Source organism: Biomphalaria glabrata, unplaced genomic scaffold (assembly GCF_947242115.1).
Source record: "Biomphalaria glabrata unplaced genomic scaffold, xgBioGlab47.1 scaffold_20, whole genome shotgun sequence".
NCBI lineage: Eukaryota > Metazoa > Mollusca > Gastropoda > Planorbidae > Biomphalaria > Biomphalaria glabrata.
Window position 1 is genome coordinate 698,342 of NW_026602928.1, and position 15,651 is coordinate 713,992.

Consider the following 15,651-nt stretch of genomic DNA (forward strand, 5'->3'; position numbering starts at 1 on the left):
CCTGGGGATGCGCTTGGTAGAAGGTGGTAACTCCCCCAAGAGCCAACTATTGATTTGTAGAGAAATTTTATACCACCAATAAATATTTTTTTAGAGCTGCACATGTCTTGGATTTCCAAACTAAGAAAGCATATTGTTAAGTAATTTACGTGCAGACCCTGGGACCCAGGAGTAATCCAAACCTAGTTATTTTATGCACTGACCAAAACAATATGATTTTAATATTGATATGCAATGATATTCTATGCTTGGTTGTAAACAAACTACTCACTTTATCTGCCTGTCATATCCAACATTGCACATGGAAAAGTGTTTGAGATGAACCATAGTCGCTCTAAGACTGAAGGAGGCCAACTTGAATATCCAACATTGCAACATACCTATCATCAGCTTGGCCCAACTAATGATACTGCCCTGGTCATCATCAATCTTTCTGGATAGAAATAATCAAGTAATTAATTATGTGCATACAAAGATACTAATTTTCAATTAGTCATCAAAACTGTACTAATTTTCAAGTCAACATGCACCAATTAAATATTAATTATGACCAAAAAATGGACCCTAACCTTTAAAATAAATCTTTGTAACACAATCTTAAGGTTTAATTTTTTCCAAGTTATTTTGTTAGCTAAAATATTTATTATCATAAACAACTAAACACTCCTGGCATCTGACTTACAGTGAGACATTGACTAACAAAGGATTGCTATCTATTCTGATGAAAATCTGACTGAAATGAAATTATGTTTCATAGTTTAATAAAGAAACTTATTTCTGGGTAGATTTTTGTTTGGTGTTTGAGAACCAATTTATTTGTAACCATTGCAGTATCTTTACTTGGAAGACACTTTGACCAAAAGTAGATACCAGAGGATAATAATTAACTAAAACCAGTTTAGAATTAGGAATTATACACACTTCAAGTCAAAATAGAAATATACAACCCTGATATTGAAAAAAAAAAGAAACATAATTATAAACTGTTTTAACCCTATACCACATGTATCCCAAATGCTTCAATACCTATTAATTTTTTTGACACATAAATCTTTCCTTATGAAACGCTAACAAATGGAGTTAATGCCACCTGAGGTTTTCAATTTAGAAATCTCTATCCCTACTAGTGCTAGGTGAGTTTTTATTAATATAAAAGTGGCAGACTTTGAAAAAAAAAAGGCATCAGCTAAAAATACCAAACATGAAATGATAAAGCTGAAATACTTATAAACTTGAGCCAGTGACCAAACAGCAACTGCACAATAAATAGAATCCTGAACATGAGCTATTCTATTTGTATTCTTGTCAGATCCAATAGAAGGAAAAAGACCATTGATAGGACTCTGGTTTCGCAAGATTTGATGTTTTGCTGGCGATACAATAAGATTCAAATTAGGAACATTTGTAATCAATACATACATTTTTGAGATAAAATATATTAAATCATCAAATACTGAATTACAAAATAAATTAACAAAAAGAGTTAAAAAATGATGGGTGAGCTGTTACCATGATTGTCCAGAGTTTCATACCCTGCCATCCTAAAGGAGATTTGGGGTAGGATGTAATAATAATGAAGGAATGCCCAAATGTTGTTTTTTTTTAATTGAAAATCATTTTTTATTCTGCTTGAACTATAATATATCATGGGCATTTTTTAATTGTCTTGAGCTTTGCTAATACCAGCAAGTGTTCATTTTGATTTCTTTATTATAGTAGCTTTCTTGTATACACAACTTTTGATGTTTTATTAGTTTTTCCTTTCCACTTTGATGTTTGTGCTCTGGACACTTGATCTGGTTGTTGACTGAATCAATTATGTCCCAATGTAGTCCAATTAACCTAAATTGACTGTACTAGTGATATTGATAACTACTAAATTTAATATTGTCTGTGGCATTTTACGTCTCGAGAGACGATCTTTTCCCTTTGCAACTTCTTGTGTGACTAAAGAGGCCAATCCTTGATACACAGCTGCGATCGCAGGTTGGACATATATAATCACCAGGCGCCATTGCATTTTCACCCTTCTTTCTGCTTCTGTTGTGTATGACATCTGCAATCTGTGACCCTTCCTTTATGCTCTCTCTCCATGTGGATCTGTCCAGTGCCACCTCTTCCCAGTTGCCAGTGTCGATTTTGAAGAGCTTCATGTCACGTTTGCATACATCCGTATAACGTAAAAGTGGGCGACCAGCGGCTCTCCTGCCTTCTATTAGATCGCCATACAGGATGTCCTGTGGAAGTCGACCTACTGGCATTCTACGAACGTGGCCAAGCCAGCCAAGGCGTCTGCTGCTGATAACAGAGCGGATGTCCTGGCATCCTTCTCTATGTAGCACTTCCTCATTGGTTATCTTATCTTGCCACCTTATTTTAAAGATCCGCCTTAGGCATCGGAGGTGGAAGACATTCAGCTTTTTTTCCTGCCATGAGTAGGTTGACCATGTTTCACTTCCGTACAGCAAGGTGCTCAACACACAGGTCCGGTAGATTAGGGCTTTAGTACTGCTAGTCAGCAATATGTTGTCCCAGACTCTTTTCTGCAACCGTGACATGGTGGCCATTGCCTTGGCTATCCTGTTGTTTATGTCTTTATCCAGTAGAGTGTTGTTGGATATGATGGAGCCAAGGTAACAAAAGTGATCAACAATTTCTAGTGGTTGGCCATTAATGCTTACTTGAGGTGCAGTGTTTGTGTTTTGGACAAGTATCTTAGTCTTACTTTGACTGATGTTTAAGCCGAACTTCTAGCAAGCAGCAGATAGTTTGTCAACCATGGACTGTAGCTGAATATCATAATCAGCCACAATAGCTGCATCATCCTGCATCAACAGGAGTTCCCTGACAAGTAGCTTCCTAACCTTGGTTTTTGCCCGCAGCCTTGATACATTAGTTTTCCAGAGGATCTTGTATGGAGAAACACACCTTCGTTTATGTCGCTGTACGCATAATGCAGTAGACAGGAGAAGAATATGCCAAACAGAGTAGGTGCGAGCACACATCCCTGCTTGACACCACTGCAAACCTCAAAAGGTGCTGATTGGGCTCCATTGAATTTGACAGTACATTTAGTTTCCTCGTGAAAACACTCAATTAACTTCAGTAGTTTGGGAGGGCAACCTATTTTCCTCAGGAGTTTGAAAAGGCCACTTCTGCTGACCATGTCAAAAGCTTTAGTCAAATCAACAAAAACAATGTAAAGGGGTCTGTATCTCTCTCTGAATTTCTCCTGCAGTAGTCGTAGAGAAGATATCATGTCTATAGTGGATCTACCGCTCCTGAATCCATACTGAGACTCTGGGTAGACTCTAGAAGCTATCACCTGCAGCCTGGATAGTGCCACTCTAGCAAAGATTTTGCCCACTATACTGAGGAGAAAAATACCCCTATAGTTGTTGCAGTCACTCCGATCCCCTTTGTTCTTGTATATTGTGACTATAGTTGCATCACGCATGTCCTGTGGGACATGACCTGTTTCCCAATAGCGGCAGATTTAATATTAGAGGAATAGAAAAGTACCAGACATAACGTATTGGCTATGGGTTAGTAGCACTTTTTCATAGCAAAATTTTAGGGGCACAGACAGAAAGACAAGTTAAAAAGTGATTTAGCTAAGAAAAAAAAGTCAAGTTTATAACATATGTATATTTAAAAAAATGCTATTTTCTCATTGGGCTAGAGCAAACTTTTATTACTAGATTACAGTGATGTTTTGTTAGTGAGTTATGGAGATGTTTTTTTTAATGATTAACGCAACGTTATTGTATGGAGGTTTTGTAAATAAAGAACTTACAGAGCATATAAAAACCATTAAGTTTTATGTTCAGCATATGAGGTTCTTTTTCTTTTGTTACTAAATCTCCACTTCATGCATCTGGACATTGTGTCTTCATTTTGTTCCTTTGTTTTCTATAAACAACTGTCAATGAATGACTGGTTCAACAATCTGTACAAAAGAATAAGTCTAATGAAAGGAAATGGCATTTCAATATTCAAGATCATGTCTTAAAACCCTGAAATGTGACTATTAGTTAAAGTAAATACAAATGATATCCATCTTATTCATGGTTGTGTAAACAATGAAATATTAGAATATTAGAAAAAAGAGCTGCATTGATCTTTTTCTCTATTTTTTTAATGAATTTTCTAAACACATGAATGTTGGTAAGGTTCACAGTTTAATCCCCTACAGTTAAAACAAGATAATTAATTCTAAAACTTATTAAAAAACATTTTATCAAAAACAAAATTTCTAAGGAAAAAAAAGTAAATGTTTCCAAATTAAATAATTGATATCTCCATCTCAGTGGTGCTTAAAGTCACAATGTCAAATTTTTTGATGGTATACAAACATAAGAATTCAAATATTTTTACAAACTTCACATGTTGCAACTTAAACATCCAGACAACAAAAGAAAATGAAATATATGATATACGCTATCAAGTGTAATAAAGTCCACTGTTCATCTTGACCGAGTTATTTAGTGTTTTTATATAAAAGCTGAACCCAGGGACAATTAAACTTGATGAGAAACCAATGTAGTTTCTAAAGAACTAGATTGAATAGAAAGCTGTAACATATATTTGTGAGCTCATTTTTCCTAAACTAAATGTTGTGCTCAGAGGACAAAGATTTTCATCTATTAATGATGTCATCATCATGTTTGTAAATAATATTTTTTTAAACAGAAAGATGATTAATTTTACACTATTAAGTTAACAGTATTCATAAAATTGAACACAAACAAAATAATTATTAATGAATGAAAGTATTTGTTTAAATCATGTATGCTTTAACACGATTGGGACTCAATGTTGTTAATACTTGTTATATTTGAGTTACATTCCTTTGTAATTGTTAGTTATGTGTCCTTTGTTGCGAACAAGCAGTATGATGTATGAATTAAATGTCTATGTCCCCACCCTTTGTGACAACTGTCAGAACATTTAATCCAATAAGAGAACTATTTATTGAGTTGAACTATGAGAAAATGAGAATTTCAAAGTGTAAGTAATGCATAGTAAAGAGAAAGTAAAGTTCCTCTTTCAGACCATACAGTCTATAGGCATAGGGCAGATGATGTTAAGATCATCTGTTTCTTTGGCCAATGGTTAACAAGCAGGGTGTCATGTGGCCAGCACAACAACAAACCGCCTTTACTTTCCCCAACTAAAGTCAGATGCCCATTAGAGTAGGGGCACCCTAAAAATCATGAAGTTCAAAATCCCAGTTTTCACAGAGATTCAAACCCAGGACCTCAGGTTTGGAAGCCATGCGCTTAACCACTCAGCCACCCCCCCCCCCTAAGTAATGCATATTGACATGAAATAATTTAAAGTTGAACAATTATCTCAAGTGTTTGATTACAAAATTAGACAAAAATTAAAGTCTGCTTTTCAAACTAGTCAAAACAAATGCAGTCTGGTAGGTGGGGAACAGAAAGTGGTACTGGTAGCAACTTCATTTTACCACTATGACTGACTATGACTATATGTAGATCAACACACTATTTTTATAATCTATGTATCTTATCTTTTGGTAAGAATCTCAACTGCATTTTTAATTGCACATCAAAATTAATCAAATTATGTCTGTAGACATCTAGAGCATTTTTCACCACCTACCACGGTAATTTATTAGCCCCATCGCGGACCATGCAAGGGTAAATATCTACAATAAAATGTCTACATCATCATCATGGCAGCATGTGTCATGAGTCATGATGATAGATTTATGATTGTAGGTCTACTATTGTAGTACTATCAACAACATGATCTGCTATGGCTATGGGTCTAGATGATTAGATCTAGATCTATATTTAGGCTGTATTTTAGATATAGATGTATCTAGATTCTAGACATCAAGCGAGAGTTGAGATGCCAAAACATGGTAATGACCTGGTTTATTATTGATTATTGTTAATGTGTTATCTCGAACTTCGCCGTGTGCAAAAGAAACGAAGCTGCATCAGTCGAGAGAAAGAAGAAGAAAGCTACCCTAGGACAGATGTATAGATCTATACATGCACGAACTGTGTCAAACTCTGCCACTCCAGAATATAAGGCTTGATCAGTCACACCAAATTCTGCCCCATCTCAAAACGAAATCAAAGCCAGTGACTCACCTGTCTTCCCGACTCATCCATTGTCTTCCGACACATGAGGGGCCATATCTAGATCTAGAATCTAATTATAACTTAAAATGCACGTGATTTGTTGGAGACACGAGAAAAAAAGTTTGACCTAGATCTACATCTACATCTAGATCTACATCTAGATCTATGTCTAGTCTAGATCTACTTTTAGTGAAAGCAAACGTGTACCTACACTAGATCTAAATCTAGATACTTCTAGATACTTAATACAAAGCATCTCATTTTGGTGTTTCAATCAATTACTTTTGTGTGTGTAGGCCTATAAATTAGCGTGCTTCGTATTTTGGATACTTCAAAAATATTGGATTGGATTTAACACGGATTATTGGAACAGTTTGGATTATTTAATACGCAAAGGTAAGGCACTTTTTTTTAAAGAAGAAAATAGATTACCCGACAATATGATACATGATAATCTGATGATGATATGATAGTACTTTAATTTAGTAACATAATAAATGATAGATGAATAGATCTAAGAGATGTACTATTAGTATTACTAGTTATTACTAGTATTAGTTACTATTAGTAATATGAGTATGGCAGTGAATGTCAGTGTACACTGACTACGTTGATTTGTCCCCAGGCTTTATATTGTCTTATTGTTTATCATGATCAGAACACCCCTTCTTTTCTTTGTTTTTTTTTAAATTATAATAAACGTCATTTTAACGAACAATCTAACTTTTTTTTAAAGCCCGTCAGCCTCTCTTAGATTGAAAGTTCATGCCCCTCCCCCCCCCCCTCTCTCTCTCTGTTTTGCTCAATGGAACAATTTTTTTTTTACCTGCGCATTGTAATTTCTCCCACACATTAAACTTTTGACTTGATTTGGAAAGATCAGCTTCATATATAATGCGCCACCGACACAAATTCATACACGCTCTCATATTTTGGGCTCGTTAATTTTATTAGCACTTATTTAGGCCTACTTATCTGCTGCTCACCCCCACCACCAACAAAATGTTGGTCCTTCGTACACATTCCCTTTACCATTTCTTTATTTCACTTGATATTTTGTTTTGTAAATAAAAAGCAATATCAATTCGGTTTTATTCATTGTAATCGTTTATTTGACCCCATTTGAATGTAGCGAAATGACAATAGATCTAGATTATTACTCAGCACTGGCTGCCTAAACATCGTTTCCATCCTAACGCAGGATGGCTGGGAATGGAGACAGGCGGGACTTGAACCGTGACCTCCGTGCCGCTTGAACCCGGAACCAATGAAATAAAAAAAATCTATTCTTTATCCGATAACGTTTATTACTCCCAGAGTCGCCTCTTCTGTCTAAGACTCAAAGTCTGGACTAGGGTCTAGATGATCTAGTCTATTCAAGTGCTATTTGAGATGTTAACTTTAGTTAGAGTATTCGGTTAAATGTGTACATAAAAGAGCCGGGGTAGATATATAGCCCAATAGAGGAAGATCACAAAGAGGTTTAGTAGCGTAGCAGAGTAGCCTACGAGTGGGCCCAGGTATAAGAATATCTTGGTTGTCACCGCCTCCCCCAATAAGACGAATGTAGTGTGTGACAAAAAAAAAATGAATGTATTGGTGCATTTACCAAAAGACATTTTAATGCAGTAGCAGTGTAGCCCCCTTTTATAAAGATAAGATAAGATAATTTTATTGATCCAATCAAATGGAAATGTAAATGGAAATTCAGTTTGACTACAATTGACAACCTCAGCGTAACTAATTAACAAAAACAAAATGGATGAAAAATTCGAACAACATTCACACACGAAAATACATACACATTCACAACCAGCGCTTTATGAGTTTGACTTCTATGTACTTTAAAAAAAGTAGGGCTAATTATATCAATTACGTTTGTTTCAATTAGGAGTCCAGCAAGTAATAGTGTCTTTAAAGTCATGTTTGTACAATTTCTTAACAGAATTAAACGACTTAAAAATGTTTCAAATTAATAAAGAAATTTTTATGAGTTCTATTTCCCATTATAGACATTTACATTCCTAAAACACTTCTAGGTGTAAAACTATTAAACATTGCTACAAACTAGTATCTGATTCGACGTTCATTATTTTAACAGTAATTAAATCTAACATTAATCTAATAACATTTATCTGGCCTTCTTAGAAGAAATGTCAGTAACTAGTGCTTTTGTCTGTTTCTCATCAAGTGAAGCCAAACTGCTCTTTATCATAAAAATTTGTAAATAACTTTTGTTCAATCGAAATTTCAGAAATTTCAATCGAATAATCGAAAAAAGTGAGACAAAGTGAGAGATCATATGCATTCTGTAAAAATGTTTCGAAAACTAGATGGTATAATGTAGCTATCATAAAAAAAAATGAACAACCTGATCACTTATTGAACACAAAACTTGATATGTCTTTATGAAAGGCTTCTTAAATGAATTTGCATCTCTGGCAATATCATCTGGATGAGACTAGAAGCATGTTGACATCATTCAATTCTTTGCGTTTGCTATTGAAACAATGACATCAATAGTTCGTTTGGATACGTTGATGTTGAGATTCTTCTCTCGAATCTTGAATTTTTTCTTCTTGTAATTAGTGGTAGGCTCATCAAATTGTCTTTTAACCTTCTGCAATTGTGTAGAGCAAAAAAAAAAATTATTAACAGACCAGCTACTTCAGCAGCCCGTTGTTTTTTTTTTACACTCTGAAAGTCATTTTTTAATAATTTACTCCAGTCAAGAGCCTCTTGAGTTGACTATCTGATGTATGTATTTCTCGCTGCTCGCTATCCAACATTTTTGACACAACATTGATTGCTTTTACAATATTGTACTAGACAATAGGTAGAACAATATTATAGAATGTTTCTTGTTGTCCTCAAAGTGCTGCAGCTCGTTAAGTACAGTTCTTTATTTATCAAACAAAGCTGAAAGTCAGTTAAGATCTTTCAACTATTTGATGTATACGTGCTTTTTTTAAATTTTATTTTAAATACAGGAAAAAAAATTGAGCTTAAAGAAAATTGAATAATAAGCTAAGAGGGGGCGCGGTGGCTGAGTGGTTAAGCGCTTCGCTTTCTGGGGTCCTAGGTGTCACGTCACGTGTGTCCATTAACGCACGACGTGTCCAAATAATGCCAACATTGGCAAGAGTGCAATGGGTCAGAAATAAGGGGAAGTAATTATAAAGAAATTTCTTAAGGCGCCACGACAAAAGGGGTGCAGACAACTGGTTCGATGACATCGAGGTAACTCCAGCTTCCCATGGTCTCAATGTTGCATGCCGGTGAAAATGTCTGTTTTGGTAGCATTTATGCGGACAACGGGTAGTGAACATCGCCTCTCTATTGTAATAGGCCTACTTATCCATATGTGCCCCTTCTCTTCATTTGTGTGTGGGGGGGGAGGAGGAGGAGGAAGCGGGACAACAATCCAAGGTTTCTGTGATCTCCGGTGTGTATCTGAAATCTGAATCTCATGGAGCTCACGGTTAGCTAAACTTTTATTTAAAATAAACTTGGTTGGGAAGACTGCCCATTCTTTTTAAGTAAATTACCATACAAAGAGAAACTTAAGGCCTTTATTTGTTACAGTGATTGATATTAATGTATGTATAGTGAATATATTCGGATGAATTAATTAAGAGACCAACAACAGCGTTCTAAGACCAGTAGATGACATGTCTAATCACATACGAATTAACATTGGTTTGGTGGAGGTGTCGCATGATCTCGAGTTGGCCCCGCTACGAAGTCCTTCATAAATCACAGACTTTATTATCTTGAACAGTGTAGCGATGCGTTGATTGGAATCAAAATGAAAAAAGTAGCAGAAAATAAGTAAGATAAATAGCAACCATTGCTGGAGATGTGCGCAAAAAATGTAGTAAAATTATATTTTGAAATATTGCCAATAAGAATAATCTTCGTTTAATTTGAACTTTCTAGAATGACATGTAGAGACAATGTTTCATTAGCCTCTTCCTCATAATTTATAAGAATCAGAACTTTCTAAAATGCATATAGATATTTTATTTTTAAATATATTTACATTTATAGGTGGCCCACCTGATTTCTTTAGGTGTCCGCGGGCCGCTTAAAAGACTCCTCGGGCCGCTTGTGGCCCGCGGATTGTAATTTGCCCACCCCTGAGCTAGTTTAATCCGACCAGATATTTTGAATAATAATCAACTGGTCCCTCGCTACTGTTTAATATGTCTATTACGAATTATTCTATGACAATTGTTGACGCAGCGTGGCAAAACAATAATGATTAATAACAGTCCTGTGGTAGAATTATATTTTGCGCATGAGTATTAGATTATTTTACAAACGAATCAATCGTTCTATCAGCATCTCTGCTTTACATCGCCATTCAGAGAAGTAGACTCCACAACACACAGATATCAGCCTTGTTATTAATCGCTCACATTTTATGATTAATTATTACGTTTAACATTGACAGTAGTATTTCGTGTTTGTTACATTGTTTTTCGCACGCCCATCTAACCGTTAGATTATGGATACATATTTGAAGCGTAAGCTGACATTTGAAGAAGAGCAAGAGTGTAATGGAAATAGTGACAGTGAGCTGAGACACGATGACGTAAGAGAGGCCATACAGCCTAGGGCAAAATGACGTAAATATGCATCTGAATATTGGATTTCTACCGTACAAAGGCAACAGCCGCAATGTGTCATGTGTCTCGGTGCGTTATCGTACGAAAGTTTGATATATCAGCAGCTTTAGAAATATACTGTTTGGCCATTCTAAGACTAAGACTAGTATAATTAGGTTGCCTGCTGTGCAGCGCCCCGGAAGTGGTCGGGGTCTTCTAACACCGTAAGGCTTGTAAGAGTTGCAGAACTGACAAGACCACTGGCTTAGCGTGTTCAATCCATGACCTCCGTGTCGAAGGAGCCGTTCAATCCGGCTTAACCTAGATCAGTGGTTCCCAAACTTTTTTTGTCTCGTAGACCCCTTGCCATGTTTTCTGGTTTTCGGTAGACCCCCTGCTTAACTTATACTGCAATTTTGCAATTCACCAACAACATTTTTTATAAGTAATTTCTAACAGTTGTAAGTCGAAGGGTAAATACGTAATTTAACGCTAGTTAGTATATCTTTTATATTGATAAAATTCAAATTAAAATAAACCAAAATAACAATTGATATGTATTACTGGAACCACCAAGCATGTTGGAAACGTGTGTTGTTTGTCGCAGGTTCATCATCCGTTGCTACGGATATTATGTTTCATAAAGGAATTTGTTGTACTATAAAGTAGTCATTCAAACATTAAATATTAATTAATTGATTAATTAATTGGTCTTAAAGTGTCACAGTAAAAGTTTTCGTAAGAAGCAGTTTCTCGTGTATTTCATATTTCAAGCCTGGCTCAAATATTGGGTTCGCGGAACTATTTTCACAATCTGGAGTAGGGGCGAAGGTGAGAAACTGTCGTCTAAATCAGTAAGCGTTGGGCGGGAGGGTCTCATTAGTCTGGGCTTGCAACCCACCTAGCAGAAGGAAAACTGAATTCAAACTTGCCTTGCAGATATAGGCCTACCCAAACATGGGAAATGTTTCGTCAAGCCGGTGACCTTTTGGCAGTTAGCTGCACACAGCGCTACATCCTGCCAGAGCCTGCGAGGCCGCTAATCCCAAACTGTTTATCTCGTTTGCAAAGAATTACATTATAGGCTTTTAATGTTATAACTCACACCACTAATGTGCCCTTAAACTGTATTGTTGCTTAAATAAATTCATTTAATACTATCAAATTTAGGTTTGTGTTAAAACAAGTTTTTAAAACTACTTTAACAGTAGGTAAAATCAGTGTTTTATCTTTAATGTTTTCGCTATTAGGCTATAAGTAAACAAATCGTGTAAGACGCTCACAAACCATCATCTTCTCTCTCAGTCTCATGATGAAGAGAGATGTTGTGAGTCTATTTTGAACTTTTTCTTTGAGAACCTTTTTTTTTTCAAACCTTTATCTTTTTATCAGGGTGACATCATCTCAAATGATCCTCCAACGTAATTGGTTTCATATCGTCATAAGAAGCCACTTAGGCAACCTCTTGTTTGATAAAGAAGGAATGAATCCTAGTTTAAAATAGTCAACGCTGTACAATCTACATTTCTTTTTGAACATTCGGGCGTGTCAATCTTCGTGGTTTTGATTCCGTAGACTGTGGTAATTACGTTTCCAATAAGTTAAACAATCAGTTGTCAACTATTTTAAGTTTCGGAAATTTTCGCTCCAGCCTTGTGTCCTTGACATCAAATGTGACAGTTAACTTTCATCGCCTTTGTGGGCAGTCTTCTTAGCCACTCAAGTGGAACCCTGCTCTTAGCATGTGTGTGTTGACCCGACGTTTTAGATTTGCAAAGAAAGTGTGTCTCTAAGGTGCAAAACATTTAACGACAATATGAAACAAAACTTAAAAAAAAAAAGACAGGTGTCTAGGTTTTTCTTGGTTCAGGCCGCAAGGAAAAGATTTCTAGGTTCATAAATGGGAGATTTGGGGAATTTTTATAGCAACAAGAAAATACGAGCGGCGATATTATGTGCTACCGAGCAATTCACGATAAGAGCCATTTTCCGGCGAATGGGTTAAAGTGTTTGCTGGCAGTTGTGGGGAAAATGTGGCTTGAAGTAAGAATGCAGTTAAAACAATGACAAGGCGAGTTTGAAAAAAAAAAAAGGGGGGGGGGTATCGCTTTAAAATTTACGAATATAGCATAGCAACTCCGCTCTTGGTATTTGTTCGCGGTATATGTCAGGATTCCGTGTAAATATTTTGACTCACAATGACCCCCCGACCAAACTGCTTTGCTGCTAACAGCTAAACAAGAGACCTTGGAGAGGGCGTAATTTTACTGAGGCCATATGTTCCATGAGGAAGACAAAAGGATAATGTTGAATTAGTTATGAATGAATGAGGGGGCAGAAAGATTCCACTGAACATTTAATACGATGACTGTTCAAAGTGAAGAATGATCTGTAAATAATGTGACAAGAGATTGCAACACACATTCATATCATTTATAGTACAAGTGCGAGTCGTGCGTATCTCAGTAATACTATCACTTAATTAACATGGACCCGTATTACGTCGCCTGTTGGTCAAGCCTCAACATTGCTAGCTGAGCGATATTTCCACTCTGGCTCTCTGAACCAGCACCTAGCAGTTCTTGCAAACGGAATGAATTATTTACACAGCGACGAGCCGAGGCGAGCAGTTAAACAACGAAGTTCAACACCAAGCCCCAAAGACAGGAAAAAGAAGGACGTCATCAAACACACAGCAACCAAGAGGGGTCACCAAATTGCGTGCACACACACACATACACAAAATTCGTTCTCACAGAATACAGCCTATGCATCAGCGACAAAATGTAGAACTTAGCCGACATGAGGAGCCATCACTGGCGAGGACCTGCTCCAGTAAGTTCAGTCATCATAAAGATGTATATGGCTCCTAAGCTGAAAAAAGAAGATTGGCCATCAGAAATAGACCTTTTTATCTCTTGCACTTGAAATGAGATTGTAACATTTTAACTTTGAGTGTGTCCATGAAATCTGTCATTAATTAATAATTTACATGCATTTATCACATCAAATCATCATTAGATTTAATTCCATTTTAATTCTGTGTGGCTCTTACTTTAACAAGCTATGCACAAGTTATGTCGTCGTGTTGAAATTGTGTAACTGAAGGTCACTATGATCCCGCGGTGGTATGTGTTGTTCACATCTGACAAAGAGAATTGCCTACTCGATATCGGACTTTTTGTTTTCACTTGCAATAACGTTTTGGTCTTAGCTTAGGTTACTACAATCGAGTTGTTCCATTGCAAGTCAAGTCTAGGTCAGTGATCAATGCTGGGGGTGAAAATAAAAGTGGGTTCCAGAGAGAGAGAGAAGAAAGGAAAGAGAATGATAGCGATCCGTTCCGGTTCAGTGTAACACAGTGATGCCCAAAATACGGCCCGCGGGCCAGATTCGGCCCGCGACCTGGTTCCATCCGGCCCGCCGAAAAGTCGACATAAAGTGCAGAAATGTATCTTGACCTCCACTATGGCCCTCACTTTTGATCTGATTGGTTGCTATCATGTCAATTGTTCTTTTATGAAATGGGACTCTGTATGTAAAATCTACCAGAAAAGGTGAACTTCCCTTTTTTTTTTTTTTTTTCGGAACATGATAATACGCTTACATATTTGTTTTATACAAAAAGTTTAGCTATTTAAACTAACACCATAAAGTCGGCATTATGAAACAAATATTCCGGCATTCTTGTTAAAAAAAAAAGGGATAAACTTCAAATGTGCTATAGATGAATGTAAGTACTAGATACACTGGTTTCTAATCAAATAGTTTCAGGTCAATTTCATTTCTTTTTTTACTTTTTTTTTGTGGCCCGCGACGCGAGTGTCGGAAATAAAATGGCCCGCAGGTCGAATTAGGTTGGGCATCACTGGTGTAACAGATACTGGTATTGATTGCCAAAAATAGGTGGATGGTTGAAATGCGTCCAGTTTATTAGAAGTTTAAAAGGAGAGAATGTTCCGGAATAACTAGACAGTCACAGGTCGGTGTGTAATACTAGTTAAAAGATATTTACACTAATTAATTATTGCATAGGCTAACCAACTATAAGCCTGTAGAATGAACGTTTTCAATGATATGTTTTTGGAAAGTAATATTGTCTCCTAAATTACGTGGCATTGTTGTGTCCTAGTTGAGTTAGAGAGTATGTTAGCTTTGGTAGATTATATTGTGTATTGTTTTTAGCGACGGTTAAAGGAGTGACAGTGACGTAGTCAGACAGACGAATAACGCAGGAGAATAGGCGAACAAGGAAGAACGATGTGGCGATAGCTTAGAACATGGTTGATTAGAATTAGAGATATTTAAATAACGACGGATAAGTAGACAAGACAGGCATCCCAAGTGTTAATGAATGCATCATTTATAGTAGTAGAAAGTCTTGAGTACGTTCATCTTATTAATTGTAATGTTCTTTGGCTAATGTACAATAGTTGATGAAATAGTAGTGGATTTGCATAACACCCAAGATACTAGCCAGAACAGCATGTGTGGATTCGGAGGAGTCTCTATCTAAGGGGAGGAGGACCACCACTAGGGAGCAAAATATCGATATTTAAAATTAAAAAATCGAACTTTTTTTTATTTCATTATTTGAAAGTTTATCCATTTATCTACAAGTTTTGAACATTGAAATATGTAATTTTTAACTTTAAATATTGTTTTTAGTCATTTTTCTAGGGCATGTATAATGTTTATTTCATCTAATTCCGAATCTACATGTAAATAATACCCTTGGTAACGCATCGAATACTTTTGAGTAGTCATATTCGACCTAGGCATATTTGGCAATCAATGAAACCGTCGTTTCCTACACTTTCCTAAAATAACCGTATCTCCGAAATAATATAAATAGCGTTTCGGCTTTGAACGGAAACCCGTGGTCACCGAGAGTGTAAAATATATTTATTTATAGATCTTAT

At 36.2% G+C, this 15,651-nt stretch overlaps 1 protein-coding gene across 1 annotated transcript; it reads right to left on the bottom strand.

Moving 5' to 3' along the window:
- Positions 1-267: 267 nt before the first annotated feature.
- Positions 268-6,103, bottom strand: LOC129924132 (probable phosphorylase b kinase regulatory subunit beta). Its single transcript, XM_056017961.1, has 5 exons — positions 5,902-6,103; positions 3,797-3,949; positions 1,225-1,369; positions 683-733; positions 268-433 (listed from the first exon to the last, which is right to left on the bottom strand). The coding sequence occupies exons 2-5, from the start codon at positions 3,831-3,833 to the stop codon at positions 268-270; spliced, it is 399 nt and encodes a 132-aa protein (XP_055873936.1). The 5' UTR covers positions 3,834-3,949; positions 5,902-6,103.
- Between the last annotated feature and the right edge of the window lie 9,548 nt (positions 6,104-15,651).